The following is a 17,771-nucleotide window of genomic DNA, read 5'->3' on the forward strand; positions in this document are numbered from 1 at the left end:
ACAAAGGTAAATGTCTCCTATGCAGACCTCTGCAGATTGTGGTGAAATTGCTAAGAATTTCTAGAGATTTCCATTAATCTTAATAAAGATCAATCATAAAACCAGGTGGAATTGACCACATTTGCTATCTTTATTTGATGGGTTTAGAAACAGTAATATTTGTATTGGGATATAAATTGGGCTTAAGTATGCATACAAACAGGAAATAAGGTGGGGTTTTTTGTTTGTTTGTTTTATCTTTGCTTGTTGGGACTAGATTTTTCTTTCTCATTGTAGAGACTGTACTGATTTTTAATGAGTTTTTCCAAATGTTTATCTTTCATGATGTGTAAATAAGCGAGAGATATGTGTTTGTGTTTTTATAAAGACAATAACATTTCAAAGGCTAACATAAAGTCAAGCTGCTAAATTTTACAATTTGTCTGTCCAGCAGTTCATCTATACAACTGCCCTGAGTAGATGCTAAATGCTACTTAGCAAATGGCCTTTAGAGTTTAAAAATAACTCAGTAAAGCTACTCAAAGGTAATACAACACTTCTCAGGCATCTTCAGTTTGAATTAAGAAGAAAGCAGGGTTCACTCATTAGTTAATTATTCACCCACTCATCAATGTTTTATACACAATAAAAACACAATTGAAATGTTCAGGAGATCTAGTTGTGCTTTTTGCTATGCATGGGCTCATGTATGAGCTTATTTTTCTGAAAGGCAAGATTTTAAATGGTAAAACAAGTCCTATTTTGTGGACTGTTTGAATTGCTGTTTTCATCAAACTGTATATATTGTCCCCCTGTGAAAATATTTTTTGTTTTTTTTTATTTTGCAAAACCTCACTGAACCTCTGTTAAGAAAAAATTACCATATTTCAAAACTGCAGATCTAACTTTATTTTTGTAGTGCATCTCAAACTGGTACAAATGTGTAAAATTTGTGCTTGTAAAAGCTTCTGCTTTGAGTAGCCTTACATTCCTTAATTTAGTCCTAGCAATTGTCAAGCTATTGCATGCCCCATTCATGAAAAATATATTTTGTTGGGATGGTGTGGCTTAAAGAATTTGGCTCTAAAGCTTCCTTACCTAGAGCTTTCATTCAATTTATATTAATTTAAAATATCTATTGAATTAACAAAACAAAACCAAATTAAAGGGTTGGACTTATGAAAATGACTCTTTACAGTAAGTAAAAAAGGTTTATCACAGTTTTGGTAACCTGCATGAGTTCGTATTGAAAAAAAAATCTTTCACATGTTCTTAATGAATTTAAAATTGTGCTCTAGGTACTTTCAGTTGTATGCCCTGAAACAGTAAACACCATATAGCTTGTGTTTTTTATCTGGGAAGCCTACAAAGCGCACTGCTGCTTCATCAGGACTGCAGCGTCTTCTTGGCCTGGAGATTGGGTAGCGGACACTGCCATCAGCCAGCCAGCCAGCATCACAGCGATCATATCCTAGAAGTTTCCAGGCAGCAAATATCTGGCCTACTTTAGCAATCTGGGATCCATCCTTGAGGCAGGCCTGCACAGCTTCATCATAGGTCAACTTGGTTGGGTGTATTAGGTAGTAAAAACGGCCTAATGCAAAGAGAGAAGGTAAGTTGTCAGTCACATGAAATGATTAAGAAATTCTATAAATAGAGTCTTTACTACAAAATCATACAAAAATGAAGAATATCAACAATCTGTTTATTCTAGTGCTGGGAACTTGATTCAAACCCACTTCATTCTTTCAAAACTGGGACTTAATGTAGTTGAGTCTAAGTTCACATTCTGAGTAGGGGGAGTCTGAAGGAACAGAGCAGGGGGAGGAAGACAGAAATTTTCTGTTGAACCCTTTTTCCCCCTTTCCCCCCAATCTATAGGTTATCCATGTATGCCAAGTCCCAGAAAATAGTTAGAGGTTTGCAAATCTCAGACAATACAAGATTCATACATTTCTAGCTTATTTACGGGGATGAAAAATTAGTTCAATGCTTACATTATGTTGGTTTTGCAATCTACATTGCAAATTAAATTAAACCCATCATGATGATCCATTTTCTTGTCACAGAGTGGTATGTTTATAGCTGACCTGTGATAGTATTTAGATAAAGCTAACTAGGCCTAACAGATGCAGTTTTATTAATTCATTACAGAAAGAACCATTCCTTGATATGGCAGACACAATGTCCCTGATTAAGTATAAGCCCCATTTCCAGTCTCGCCGTAAGACGGCTGAAATAGTGCACAGCTTCTGAGAAGCAAAATTTGAGCTTGAAGTAGACCAAAAACCTGCCTGTCCTAAGTCTTCCTTACAAGAGTCAAAAACATTTATGGTTTCTTTTTAGGAATCACAGAGTATGTTCTCATCCTAGAATGCTATAACACTGATAGTGCTATGAGGAAAACTGTCTCTGACCAAGGTAATACAAATATATGTCACGAGTAAAACTAAGCGGGGTGGGGTGGGGGGCTCTTTTGTTGAGTTGTAAGCAGCAACAATATAAACATTAATTTCATCCATCAAGGAAAGATATCCCGTAAATTAATGGCATTCCTTTTGTTCAATATCTTCAGGGTTCTTCATCATTATTGGACTGACAGTAAAGCAACTGCTAGGTGGAACTGCAGTCAGCTGATGGGCTAACAATTCCCAAATATGCTTGGTAGGCTTTCAAACTGATGCACTTCCAGAGAACAATTTATATAAGAAATTAGGTTATTTTTGCATGGGGCCCTCTTGTTTTAATGCCAGAAGGAAATACTATGTTTCCTTATTAAGGAGTACAAATGATTGTTGTTGTTTTTCTTTCCTTGTGAGAAAACCATCTCTGCCTCCTTTCAAATGATTTTCTCTGGGGAAAGGATCTGTCCCTTTGGCGCCAACTACCCAAAAGGGCTTGTTGCCTAATTAAGGAGTGCCAGATTGGATGGAATATATACGGAAATAGGGAATAGCTCCATTTTTAGGCTTGCACCTTTTTATATTAGGACTTGTTTATATTCGAGCACAAATCCTAACAAAGCACAAACTTTTGTGGCCCTGGTGAGTAACTTACAGAACTTTTCCTTTTTTTCATATTTGTTTTCACAGATCTGTTGTAATTCACTGAGCGGTATCGCTAAGAACTTTCCAAATGGCGTTTCAATAGACGAGTAATGGTGACATCAGGTAATATATCTATTTAGCAAAGCACATGCTTGCTTCTATTTCAATGCAGTTGAAAGCATTTTATAACATTTGCTAATGTAGAAGGTTTCTATGACTGGATACAAACTCTTCATACTCTGTTAAGAGTCGAAGATAGTTTGCTGTGGAGTGAATGAGCTTTCAGATTTGCCTGATGGGCTGCAAATCCCACTGAGTTTATTCGCAGCTGGTCAAGCCATGTGTCAGTGGAAGGGCAATTTCCCATGGATTTGCAATAAGGTTGTACATTTGACCCATGACCTCAGTAATATCAGCACTCTTAATATGCCCATTCCTTAAATAGGCCATCGCCTACAGTAAACGTTGTGCATAAAATGTTCATCTGTATCCAGAATATTTTGTTAAATTAAAAAACAACCAATCAACTGTGTGCACATCTGCTGGCCCCCTTGAGAAGAGGATTTCCAGGGAGTAAATAAAACGTTGTTAAACTTTACAATGTGTACAGACAATATGTGAACAGATACTCCAATTTGGTGTAATCTCATCCCCAAATATTAAGAAGATTTAAGTGTGAAGTGATGCCTGACCGTTTTTTGGCTAGAACTACACTTTTCTCTTTCTAATATAAAAATCATGCATTTGATGACGTAGGTTTTAGCCCATGAAAGCTTATGCCCAAATAAATTTGTTAGTCTCTAAGGTGCCACAAGGACTCCTCGTTGTTTTTGCTGATACAGACTAACACAGCTACCACTCTGAAATCTTTCTAATATGGAACTCATCAGGATGTGGTAGTAGAAACTTTCACCTTGCACTTGTGAAAGCCAAGAACTTGTCTGTTAATTCCTTATTTTCCTCTTCCTTTGTCCCGTTTTTTTGTTTGCTGTGCAGTAGGCATGAAATGCACACTAATAAAGAGGTACTACAGAAGGCCCTATGTACCACTTAAACTCCAGGTTCAGAAAGGTGTTGGGGGAGAGGGGGGCGTTCAGGGACATTTGTTAATGTAGAGGCTCTTGAATTGATCTTGAGCAATGGGGTAAACTTTGCTTTGTGATAGCTGTGAAACCACTTGTCTGTAGAATTCCTTCACATCGTACTGACAATCCCGGTCACTGATCCCTACAGTTGTCTGACTGTAACTTCTTTCATGTTACATCTTTGTTATACTTTTCCAGTGGCAACCAGATACCTTTTGTTTGCTCCAGCTGCTTTCAGTTTAGAATGAGTAGGATTCTGCTATAAGTAAAGTTGGTGGGGAGGAGGGAATAGAAGACATAATGGAGTATGCAGACCAATGGAAAAAAGGTTGCCAGTTGTGACTGGACATATTTTTGGAGGTTTCATCACATGACATAATCTTTTAACTAAAGATCACTATTTAATTCCTGGAGATTCCAGGACAGTTCTGTGGGGCTGGCAAACCTGGATGTAAACATTGTCCTCTTAGGGTTTTTGCCTGGAGTAACTGAATTACTGAAGGCTAAAGCCAGATTGTTAGTTTTTGCCACTACACCACAGACATGTAATAAGTGAGCTAGGAAAATTAAAAACAAAACAAACAAACAAAAAAACCCAGAAACTCTCACAGTACTGCCAACCATAAGAGATCAAAAATCATGTTACAGCCCCAAAATCACATGATTTTAAAAAATCATCAAAATATGTTTATTCTCTTAACTTTTTAACTCCCCTCTACTGTTCTGCCTATGTGTGTCACCTGATCGATCGGTGCCTCCCACTGCCCCCGCCAGGGTCCAGAACCAGAGAAGACATCCCAAAGAGCAGGAAGCGTTGCTGCTGGGCTTTTCCCTGAATTCCCCTTCCAGTGCAGCCCTGCTCCCACAGGACCCTCTCAGTACTATAGGACCATACATGAAGAGCAGGGCAGGGCTATGTCCTTCACCGCGAAGCATTCATAGATGGCACATATGACAGGTTATAAAAGCCACCGTAAAACTGCTAGTCAAGATAAAATCACGAGTTGGCAATACTGCCTTTACTGTGACCCAACCCAACTAATCACATCATTGTGTGTTTTTGGAAAAGTAAACTGTTCTCCAAGTGTCAGATGGCAACATGTCAGTAAAAGATGGGAGTGTTTCATATTCTTGGATGTATCCCGAAGGCTGCTGGCATTTGCACAATGTTAGCCCTACGTTAGCCCGTCATCTGCTCAACAGACTCAAGTTCAGCACATCTTAATATCCACAGTGAATTGCTGATCAAAGCCAGTGTTCTTCATAATTGTTAAGAGCCTCAGAAGTGAAATGCTTCCTCACTCATTAAATGGGAAAGTTACTTATTAGGTTTGGCATCTATTTTTCCCTATGTTGGAGAACTACAGTAACTCGCCTTTATTCTGCCACTTTAGAAAAGGGACATTTCTTCAAAGGTCCTTTTTGCACCAGCTTTCAGCAGCGAGGTCGGTGCTTAGCAACCTTCCATTCCATAGGCTAATTCACTCACTGACTTTTTGAATCCATTTTATTTTTAATATTGTTGTATTTTCTCATTTTCTTTGGTCTCTCATTCAGAGGAACAATGACTCATTACTTGATGTCCTATTTTTCTTGAATGGTAAAATGAGCAATAAAAATATATAAGCCAGAAAAGGTTTTTCTGTGCATTTCTTTCATTAAATGGAAGATGGTGACTTAACGTCTGATGTCTGTATCCTCCAGCATTGATATAACTGCACTTCGCTGCTGCTCTTTTACAAAAATTCCCATTTAATTTATTCATTGTATTTTGTAACTTGTTAACACAAGAGATTTATGATTTTACTGTTAGACAGATTTAAAAAAGTCAATTATATGGTGCTGTTCAGTGTGCAAAGCATGTAACAAAATACATATTAATGAGCAGAATGTGTAAAGCAAACTCCACTCATACCTCATCTATATTTTATAGAGGAAGCTGGTAGTAACCCTCTACTCAGGTTGCTTTCCAGTATAACGAATACTGGTGACTTTTTTTTTTTTTTTTTTTTTAAAGAAGCATTAAAAGCACCATCGTTTGCAGCAGGCCTTTGAAATTTGGCAGGGAGAAACTTGCTGGTCTATATTTTCTTTGTCTTATAAAATTCTGTTCAAGTTTAACTGAAGTATAAAAAAATCAGCATTCTTTGCCTCTCACATGCAGACTGTCCAATCACGGCATGTTCTAAAGGACTGGACATGAAGCAGCAGACACTGCACAGGTAACTTCCAGAAAAACTGTAACAGGAGTAAGGGAAGATTGCTGAGCTGAGTTTCACCCAACCCTCCACCTCTTAGACCCATCCTGGAACAAACACATGGGTCCAGCATCCCATTCAACCCACTCAAACTAATATAGTACCTAGACTAGAAAGGACTTTTACTATTCAGAGGTTCTCAAACTGTAGCTCAGGATCCCAGAGTGGGTTGCAACCCTATTTTAATGGGGTCACCAGGGCTGGTGTTAGACTTGCTGGAGCCCGGGGCTAAAGCCAAAGCCCAAAAGTAACTTTTTCACTGGGATGTCTGAGTAAAAACAGTTCAGCTGTTTTTGAGTACAAGTACTGTGAAGAAAACATGTTTCACTTTGTGAACTTTTATTTACAGCTGGAACAGTTGGAGGTTGAAAGTTGAAAGAGGTATAATGCTCTCTGATATAAATTAGTTTTGATTTTGCCTCTAATAACCACTTACTACAGAACGTACACTGCATTTTCCACGTTTCTTGCAAGACTGCTAAATCTAAGAAAAGGTGCAATGTGCACATATGTGTGACTAACTTAACTAGATAGTAAAAAGTATAGGGTCTGGGTCCAATTAAAGTTGCAGGGACACACAGACATCAGGAAATGCCAAGATTTCAAGTACAATTTTAATGGTGCTCCCCTGTGCATATTCATTTCCAATAGTCTTTCTTATTAGAAAGAAATTAATTGTAAACATACAAGAATGAAAAACACACTAGATGTGTATTTAGGGAGGCAGAAAAATTATATATTGTATGCAATCATGTTACCTAGCTACGTACATATATACAACCTGTAGTATCTGAGCACTTAATGAAAGACTGTTGTAATGTATATGTAGAAAGGAGCAGCGGTAAGGTTTTTGTGCACATCTTTAACTTTGGTATTTCTTGACCATTGAGAGCTAACCATACAGCTTTAAAATTCTCTTAATGGTAAGTTTGTTTAGATTTATAAAATGTTCCACTATGACCTTTTGTAAATCATAGTTCTTCTTTTAACAGTGCTTGCCAAGCCAATTTGCAGCAACCACAAGAGCGAACTGCAGAGACCCTCAAACCACCATCAAACCTGGTCAGAGGGCAGACAGTGATGTGGGACGCTGTCTGTCTTTGGCCACCACCACAGGAGAGGGTCTTTTATTGGTCCAAGGTATAATGGCTGCCTGCACATTGACCCTGGTCCATTCATAAGCTGTTTGGAAGGGTTCACTAGTGCTGTGGCAAATCAAAGTTGGGTATGCCTATGGTCAGGTCAATTATAAGAGACAGGTTCTGACATCAGCTGCAGCCCAGCACATCAATGTCGCAGAGCAGTTTGGGCAGGGCAAGTGGGCCCATAGTGGGTGCCTCGACAATAAGTGAGGTCTCAGGTGGTTGAAGGGGCCTGTATATAGTGGAAGGCTTGGCTTTTCCCTGAGCTTCTCAACTCTTCTGACTGTGGCACCCTCACAATGGATGTGTGGAGGAGTGATGTTGCTTAACATGGGGAGCCATGGTATTAGTGTTGGTTGAATCATCCCAGTTATGATGCAATTGGTTGAATATAGTAGTATATCAACCAACTTGACGTGAGATGAATGGAGCCAGACCGGAGCCCAGCAGAGGGCTAACCTGGATGATGGGGGTTTATGGCTCAGTGTTCTCATTGTGCAACCCACGAGTTCCCAATTCATACTGCGGACAATGATGATCCAACCAGTGGACTGCATTCAACGTCCTTTCTAGGGCTGAATCTCAGTCACTTGCCAGCCAACATTCCTGATGCAGTTCCACCCACACCCCCTTTCCCCCCAGTGTTCTCAGGCTAGCCCTAAGAATACTACAGTTCAACACCAAGGGATTGTCAGCAGCCAAATGCAGTATTAGCATAAACCATGGTCAGACATTATTAGGACTTGCATAAGGTGTGTGTTTTACTTTGCCTACATAACTACAAATCACAAGCCTGTATTTATACAATCTAATAAAATATGTTTTGAGAGTGAAATGGCTGCAGATGGATTGAACAGTGGTCAGGTAGTAGATCCAATAAAGGGCATTAATCAGAGATCATAACAGGTAATTTCATAAAGTCCTGAAACTAATTTTGTAGTGTGTTGTGTTATTAAAGAGAATGAGAGAGTTTTGCTGCAACATCTTCCCTTAAGGAGCTCTTAGGAATAGATGCTACAAAGCTGCAATCTTTAGTTCTTTATGAAGTGTATATATAGTTTTTGAGTTATATGATTCACCCAATCCACTATGGAGGTGACCTAGAAGCTCCAGAGTTTAAGTTGTTACATTCAGATTTGCAGTTAAAGCAGTACTAGGGTATTTCCATTTCATGATTTAATTTAATGTCCATATTTAACATCCTCTTCAAGAGAGAGAACTGAGTTTTGTCAAATACTTACTAACTCTGGCAGATGATGCATTTAGAAATTAGACCTCTTTGAGGTTAAGAAATTGAAGTACCTGTGCTTAAAGCAAGAGATGTATTTAATCTTGTGTATTTGAGGATGAACACATTTCATGGTGAATAAGTAAAGAAGTGCACTCATCCTATGCTGGTGGGCTAAAAGACAAACATCTGCTTTCCAAGATGGATAAAAATTATTCACAAGCAAGAAGCCCTAACATGGTCACAGAAAGCTGTCAGTGGAGATGCTGAGGAGGGAAGCTGTCTTTGCTTGTGGTCTGTGATGGCCCTGATCTTGCAATTGGTTGTAGCCATCTTTTTAAGCAATGCTACAAGGTTCTCAGACTAACCCTTCAGCTACAGCAAGCAGTGACTACTGCTTTCTGTTCAGCTGCACCCATACTAATGTCTAGCGAAGATTAGACTGCTCCAAATCCAAGGCTTGCAGTCACAAAACTGAAGTTTAGAGCAACCCAAGATGAGAACAGGTAGCCTACAAAACTATATAGGAACAGAGCAATGGCAGTGTAGAAAGGTGTGACAAAAGAGCCTAAATTATTAGTCACAAAAGCCAGGAATTAACAAGATTGGTATTAGAATCATAGAACTGGAAGGGACCTGGAGAGGTCTTCTAGTCCAGTCCCCTGTACTCAAGGCAGGACTAAGTATTATCTAGACCATTCCTGACAGGCGCTTGTCTAACTGCTCGTAAAAATCTTCAGTGACAGAAATTCCACAACCACCCTAAGCAGTTTATTCCAGTGCTTAACCACCCTGACCGTTAGGAAGTATTTTCCTAATGTCCAATCTAAACTGTAGTTACTACAATTTAAACCCATCACTTCTTGTCCTATCTTCAACGGTTAAGGAGAACAATTTTTCTTCCTCCTCCTTGTAATAACCTTTTTTGTACTTGAAAACTGTTATCATGTCGTTTCCTCCCCCCCCCCCCCCCGCAGTCTTCTCTTCTTCTGACTAAACAAACCCAATTTTTTCAATCTTCCCTCATAGTCATGTTTTCTAGACCTTTAATAATTTTTGTTGCTCTTCTCTGGACTTGTTCTAATTTGTGGCACCCAGAACTGGACACAATACTCCAGCTGAGGCTTAATCAGTGTGGAGTAGAGCAGAAGAATTACTTCTCGTGTCTTGCTTACAACACTCCTGCCAATACGTCCCAGAATGATGTTTGCTTTTTTGCAACAGTGTTATACCGTTGACTCATATTTAGTTTTTGCTCCACTATGACCCCCAGATGCCTTTCTGCAGTTCTCCTTCCTAGGCAGCATTTCCCATTTTGTATGTGTGCAACTGATTGTTCCTTCTTAAGTGGAGTATTTTGCATTTATCCTTATTGAATTTTATCCTATTTACTCCAGACCATTTCTCCAGTTTGTCCAGATCATTCTGAATTTTAATCCTATCCTCCAAAGCACTTGCAACCTCTCCCAACTTGGTACCATCCACAAACTTTATAAGTGTACTCTCTATGCCATTATCTAAATCATTGATGAAGATATTGACCAGAACCAGACCCAGAACTGATCCCTGTGGGACCCCACTCATTATGCCTTTCCAGCTTGACTGTAAATCACTGATAACTACTCTCTGGGAACAGTTTTCCAACCAGTTCTGCACCCACCTTATAGTAGTGCCATCTAGGTTGTATTTCCCTAGTCTATGAGAAGGTCATGTGAGACAGTATCAAAAGCCTTACTAAAGTCAAGATATACCACATCTACCACTTCCCCCCTATCAACAACGCTTGTTACCCTGTCAAATATGGTATGCCCTTGTTGGGCGAGGGTTACCATACAAAATGGAACTGTTTGATACTTTATTAGAGAGTATAAAGTGGCATTAAAGTTACATAGGAACAGTGAATTCCTAATCACACTTGTTCGTTCTAGTTTTTTACCTTTTGGTAAGTTTTTAACTTGTAGTATATTCTCACTATTTACTTAAGGGGGCAACTCAATGAAAGGAAACACTGATTTCTCCATTGCTTTAACTTAAATAAACTAGGCAGTGTATCAATATGGAACATACCTGCACAAATTTCTAGGAATGAAAACAGAGACACATGAATGTGCTGCCAATATTCATTCTGACTATTGCTTTTAAAAATGAATGACATGAAAACGTGGCAAAATTTGTTCTTTTTCCACTTCAGACTCATTTCCTCATAAATTCAGTGATAACACTTTCCAAAACTAACATGCACTTTGACAAATCAAATATCTCTTGCTGCTTTTCAGTACCTTTGGAGTTAGTTTATTTTCTGAAGCACAGAAATGATTCAAAACTCTTACCATTGAAGTTTGATGTAAAACAGAAAACATCGTATCTGCTTTTATCTTTATCCCAGAACCCATAATTTCTGACTCCAGGCACTGTGTTCTTTCCTCCGCAGGGCTCTCTGGGTTTGGTGATAGGGTACTGAACTGATCCATCGTTGAGCCAGCCTGCATTACACCAATCCAGCCCCGACCTCCATGCATCATACAATTGGTCAAAGGAGGCGATAACAGAATCTTGGTCCAGACAAGCTTGCTGAGCCTCGTGGAAGTTTAGGTTATAGCGGCCCAGCCGTGGAAAGTAAGGGAATACAACACCTACATCAGAAAGGAAGAAAGAAGGCTATTAGCTGTTTAACCATATAAAAACACAACAGAGGGGAACATCATTTACTGGCCTCAAAAGGACAAATTTAAGGTTAACTATGTGAGATGCCAGAATAATATAACGGCAACTGGTGATTTTATTTCTAGGGAAATTCTGTCAGCAAATCAGCTGTTTGGTCTGAGAACATTGTCTGACTATCTCCTGACATGGCAGGCTTCCCTGCCTGATAGCCTCACACTCTTTCTTGCTGGAACCTCACCAGTTCTGTCTCCTGCTCTCAGCTGCAGTCTTTGTACTGACACCAGAACCTCACCCTTGCACATTCTGACAGCATTCTGTTCTGCCTCCCTTATTACCAACCACATGCAGACAAACTGCAGTTAGGTCAGAGGAGGGCAGCAGCAGTAGTTAAGGGACTGGAGATCTTTAGAAGGAAAATGTCAAAGCAAGCAAGGAAAATCAATGGATTATTTTTAGTGGGTTTAGTTTAAGGGACCATTTAAAAGAATGGTCAGCTAATCCTGTTAAATGGCTATAGTGTGGGTTTTAGCCACAGCCCCTCAATGGCAGCAGCACAGAGAGAAGCATCTCCCCCTTTCTGCTGCCACACCTTGGAAGGGGATGCAGCACGTGTTCTCCTGCACAGCCAGACAGTTCTGCTAGCCACCATGGAGGATTTGGGATGCCACCTTCTCCCTGTCCCTTTTTGGGCAGCTAACAGCATAGCCAGACGGCATTCAGAGGAGTGCGAGCAGAGATTGTGGCTGGCCCAAGTGTAGGGAACACAAGGTTGTGGGATATTTCCTCACAACACATGAGGACCAATCATTGACTGGCCCAAACTCTGAGATCAGGTCTTAGCCTTTGAAGAGGGATACAACACAGATAACTTCGGTTTAAAAAGAAGGAGTATCGAAGTAGAGACAGAGGAACCTAGGGAAATTTCAGAATCGTCTGAACAGCAATATTTATTGACACTCACTCACCCACCTCAACCCTGTAGATTTTCCCACTGCACTTCAATCAAAAAAATCACAGCTGGACACAGGAGAGAGATGGCAGACAACATCTCAGAAGAGACCTCCCCATCTGGCTCTCATAAAATTCAGTGAAGAGCAGAGATAGCACTAAAGCAAAAGCTTGGATCACAGCTTTTGGTAGGGTTTCAAAACTTAACTCGGATCTGAATTCAGCAGACAAAGTTCATCAGCCCAGGCTCTATAAGGTGAAACAAAATACCTGATCTAAACAAGATCCAGAGCTGAAGTTTTCTGCTCAACTGTAGAACAGAGTAGAGTAGGGTGGGGAGGAAGTTGAGGATGAGATGGAGCATTAGGAGAAGGGCCAAAAGGCACCAAGATTAAATGCCTTTCTTTTTATTCTCTCCCTATTCTTGAACTCTAGTTGCTAATTTTCTTATCCTTCGCAAGTCTCTTCTGTTTAAGAAGCTTCAATTACTAGCTATTCGGAACTAAAAACTATGAAAATAAAGGTAATACATATCATGTTATTAACTATGATATCTTAAATAATAAGGTATACATATTCTACATGTTTAAATTCATTCTGGATCTCTTTTTCCTTGTTATTCTTTTTACTTTAGGGGTGTCCAAGGATTGAACTACTGAGGGTAATACTGGTAATTTACCAGAAACAAGGATTGTATCTATTCTGCATATAAATGTGAACAGTCCAAGTTGGGTACCTAAATCCACAAACAGGCATGGAAAAAAACCTCATTTTCAGAGGTGCTGAGCAGTGACCAGACCACCCAGTGACTATTGTTGAAGTGAGTTTAGGCTCTTTAGGTATTGTGTACAGCTGTAAAATACAATTTTATTTAAGTGGCTAACTATGGATTTAGGTGCTTAATGTTTCCACTCACATTTAATAATTTTGGCTATAATGTTTTAACACAGAAATATGCGCACAACTGTAATATTAGCTTGTGGGTGTATCTTCCTCAACAGATTAGAAATTGCTTTTTGCTGGAGTTCATTTACAATAAAAACCTGCAACTGATGAAACTGACTTCCCTCTGCAGTTACACGGAGATGCTGTCTAAGGGTGATTTAGATGATAGTTTAGGCTGGATTTGTCCTGCGATCCAGGCTTTGTGTAGCTCCGCTTTACCCTGCATTTAATTGTTATCTACTGCTGCTGTGCCTTCTTTCCCTATAGCTTTTAATGTTGAATTAATAGGGATGACCTTTTTTACAAACCTCTCTACTACTGTAGCTACCCTTCCTATGCTTTTGTGCGCTAGTTAGTTACCTAACATCTTCAGCTTCAGTTCTTGTCACCAATCTCTATACGACAATCCATCACATACATATTTGGATGGAGCAAAAGACCATCCTGAAGGTTACATTTTTCCAGAGCTGGAAATGGAATCAAAAACTCCTGATTTATAGTCCGTATCTCATCCCATGACTAGATAACGTCTCCTCTCCATAATGGTGATAAATTCAGTTTAGGATTTGGGGAAAAGGAAGACAGTTTCTTGTGTATTTGTCTTTTTCTGCCTATGGATACCTCTTTGGGCACTTTAAATACCACATAAATCTTATGCTGGTAAGAGTCTGGCATGTCCCCACCAAATGTAGTGGTTATGATAATTCTCATCTTTAGCCTTGCCCCTGATTCACTAAAAAGAACTGCATTGTGATTTCCCTTCCCACCCTTTTTTCCATGTCACCATGTCAAATGTAACTCCTCCAAGACAAAAAACATGCTGACCACACTATCTATGTGCTTCTACCACCCACTCAAGGGATTTTTCTTTGTAGGATGCTTATTTGCAACCATCTACCTTAATCCTGGAGGAGTTCATCATGCCAATTTGTTGGAACATTGATATGACTTGGGGAAGGTCAGGGCCCCAAACCTGTACCTCTATTGACCTCAGTGGTGCAACTCCTCACTTTGGTGAAGCAGGTTAGAAATCCTTCGAGCATTACACATTTACAATACTAGAGAGTCAAGCTTTCAAGCTCTCTCTCACCAACACAAGTTGGTGCAGTAAAAGATGTTACCTCATCCACCTTCTCTTTCTACTTTCCTGGGAGCGACACAGCTACAACACCACCATTTATAGTACTGTCAATATAGGACCTTTCATAAGTACTCAGTTCACTTAAATATACCCTCTCAAAGAACAGTTTGTCTTCTCTTTACATCTGAAGAAGGTCAAGAAGAACCAAGGCCACTTCAGGTTGCTGTTGAAGATATTTGTAATTAAATGACAGACCCACAATCGCACTTGTTTTAGGATTCTGTACTTATTAAATCAGAGTCCTGAGAACTGGTGATTGTAACGGAAATTAGAATGAGTCCATTAAGTTAGCATGACAACTATTTGAAGTAATGCACATTTCAATAAACACTCCTGTGTTTATTTGAATGATTCATTTTAGTGGACAAACACATGGTTTGGCTTTTACTACAAGCTTAGTCAAATAAATATTTAGAAAGAGAAAAAGGGAAAAGGAACACAGTTGGACCCACTTCCTCAAAAGTACCCAGGAACCTAATTCCCATTGATTTTAATGGGAGTTAGGTGCCTAAATACCTTTGAGGATTGTTCTTTAGTGCTGAGTTTCTCCCCATAAAATTCACCCTTTTGTGTAGAAGTACTGTTGCTCACATGACAACCAAATTCACTGACTACTCTGTGACACTGGAGTACAGAACTGTATTTCCTGCAATACTTCTGGTGAGCTAAGGAAAGTGCCGAATCACCTAACAATTCTCGGGGGGGGGGGAGGGGGAAATGAAGTGAGTGCAATGACTGTAATTAGCTAGGGATGAGAAATATCAAATTCACCCAATAATATGAATATTGGTACTATTCAGACAGATCTTTGGCTCGTGAACATTCACAGTGCACATTCAAACCCCTATTAAACTGAGTGCATTGAAAACTACTGACAACAACTGATGGCTACATTCCCTCCCCATCCTTCTTTAATTTCATCTTCCATCTGGGGTCTCGAGATACCAGTAGAAGGAAGTCTATTACTTTGTATACCAGTAGAGGAGATACCAGGAGAAGGAAGCCTATTATGTTTACTCTTTATTCTGGCTGAGAAATGCTTTCTTTATGCATGTATTAAGGGATGGGATTTTTGACCAAGTTTATGGGAGCTGGGTGCCCAAATCCCATTGAAAATCAGTGGGAATTGGGTGCCTAAGGAACTTTTGCAAATCCATCTTAAATGAACAGGCCTGTTTGAGAAGTGCCAATTACATTTGTGCTTCTAATGTAATACAATATTTCTAAATACAAACCCAGTATTTGCCTTCTTAAATTCTCTAGTCGCTAGTGTCATGCTCCTAGTGTAAACAAGTGCAGTTTACACTAGTCACCCTTAAAACCATCACAATTGTGCCTTACATAATGAAGTAAGCTTAACTAGGACTGTAATGACAGCAGTAAATAGGAGTCGTGGATCTACTGAGGTTCCATTATATGCAGTCAGCAAGCTTGTACGGGTGACCATTGTATTTACAGACAGAAGGCAACAACCCAAAATTCTCAAAAAGAAAAGGAGTACTTGTGGCACCTTAGAGACTAACCAATTTTAAATAGATTTCCACTCCATACGGCTAAATGCAGTGCCTTGCATAATGCCAGGTTTCCGAGTAACAGCCGTGCCACAAGCCCTCCTTTTCTTTTTGCGAATACAGACTAACACGGCTGTTACTCTGAAACCCAAAATTCTATTAGCCCAGATGTGGGTGGGAGTGTGGAGAGGCTATCCATAGCCAGAGTAAAGAAATAGGCTTCCTTTAGTTCTAGTCTAAACAGAAAAGCAAGGCTTCTTGTAGCCAGAGTCAACACAGGATACAGTAAGGCTCCCTATATACTGTACTGCAGGGAGCAACCTTACACTGGCAGGGGGATACACTAGATGGCCTAAGCAGCATTTTCCACTTCATGTTTTTATAATTCAGAGTGAACATGGAAACTCCTTCTCTCGCCTTCAGAATCCATCTCCGTCTCCCAATCTGCTATACTTTTTGGGCTGCTGGGCATTCTCACACTGCTCTATAGATCCCAGATGATCTAGCCATCATTGGGCAGCCAGTTCATCAAGTGGCTCCACTCTCCCGTAATCCTGGCAGGTTTTGTAGGAGACTGTGTGCCAAACCCTTTCACCTCAGCAACAAAATGTATGGATTCTTTATTTGACTTGCATAACAGCTCAGCAGAGATGCAAAGTGGGACTTGTTTGGTTCACAGGCAGAAGCTTTATGAGCTGAATGAAAGGGAATTCATTGGAAGCTATGCTAAACTTTTCTTTTGGAAGTAGTCTCAATCGCATATATAATTCAAACCATATTTCAATGGGTATTAAAAGCCAGACTCTTCTGAACACATTTCCAGTGTGATGTATGAAGATTTAGCTATGCTATTCCATTTATTTCAAAAGCAGTTAGTCATAGAATTTAAGGCCAGAGGAGACCACCAGATCATCTAGTCTGACCTCCTGAATATCACAGCCCACCAATACCACACAGTACACACACACTAAACCCAGCAACCAAAATTAGACCAAAGCATCACAGCCTGCAAGAGATCAAACTATTATGTGCCACAGGCAGAGAATAGGAGGGATCAAAGTGCACCAGTATCCGAGGCACTTGCAATGTCAAGGAATTGAGTAAATGACATATACCCAGATAATCTCAGCAAGAAATCTGCACCCACATGCTTCAGAAAAATGCTAAAAAAATTCCAAGGTTACTGCCAACCTGACCTGGAGGAAAATTCCTTCTTGACCCCACAGATGATGATCAGTTTTCGACTTTGAGCATGTGAGCAAAAACCAGCCAGCTACATACCTGAGAGGGAGAATGCTTGGTATCACATCAGTGCCCTGATCCACCCCATCCAGTGTCCCATCTCCAGCCATGGACATGCCTCGTGCTTCAGAGGAAGGAGACAAAAAAAGCCCCAAACCCTCTGGAGGAGGGAGAATCCCTTCCTGACTCCTGAAGTTAGAGTGACCAGATAGAAAGTGTGAAAAATCAGGATGGGGGTGGGGTGGTAATAGGTGCCTATATAAGAAAAAGCCCAGAATATTGGGACTGTCCCTATAAAATCAGAACATCTGGTCACCCTACCTGCAGGTGATCAGCTGAAGCTCTGAAGCATGAGATTTAGGAACATAGCTTATAAAGCAGAAGGGACTCCCAAAGCTCGCAAGCCCTGCCTCCCACCATGAGAAGAAACCTCATCATACAATCCCAATCATATATTTGTCCAGCTTTCACTTAACACTAATTAAGTTGTTTACCCCAACAACTCCTGTTAGGAGGCTGTTCCAGACCTCACCCTTCTGATGTTTAAAACCTTCTTCTAATTTGTTCATGGGCAGTTTAAT

The 17,771-nt window shown here is 39.9% G+C and overlaps 1 protein-coding gene across 2 annotated transcripts in view; it reads right to left on the bottom strand.

Annotated features, from left to right (window-relative positions):
* Positions 1 to 774: 774 nt before the first annotated feature.
* HAPLN1 (hyaluronan and proteoglycan link protein 1) overlaps positions 775 to 17,771 on the bottom strand; it is an 88,546-nt gene continuing 71,549 nt past the window's right edge. For both annotated transcript variants that reach the window (XM_073346211.1, XM_073346212.1), the window contains exons 4-5: positions 11,070 to 11,372; positions 775 to 1,573 (exon numbers count right to left, since the gene is read on the bottom strand). In XM_073346211.1, coding sequence (XP_073202312.1) covers positions 1,284 to 1,573; positions 11,070 to 11,372 — 593 coding nt within the window. In that variant the 3' untranslated portion in view covers positions 775 to 1,283. The remainder of the gene's footprint in view (positions 1,574 to 11,069; positions 11,373 to 17,771) is intronic.

Source organism: Lepidochelys kempii, chromosome 5 (genome assembly GCF_965140265.1).
Source record: "Lepidochelys kempii isolate rLepKem1 chromosome 5, rLepKem1.hap2, whole genome shotgun sequence".
Taxonomy (NCBI): Eukaryota; Metazoa; Chordata; order Testudines; family Cheloniidae; genus Lepidochelys; species Lepidochelys kempii.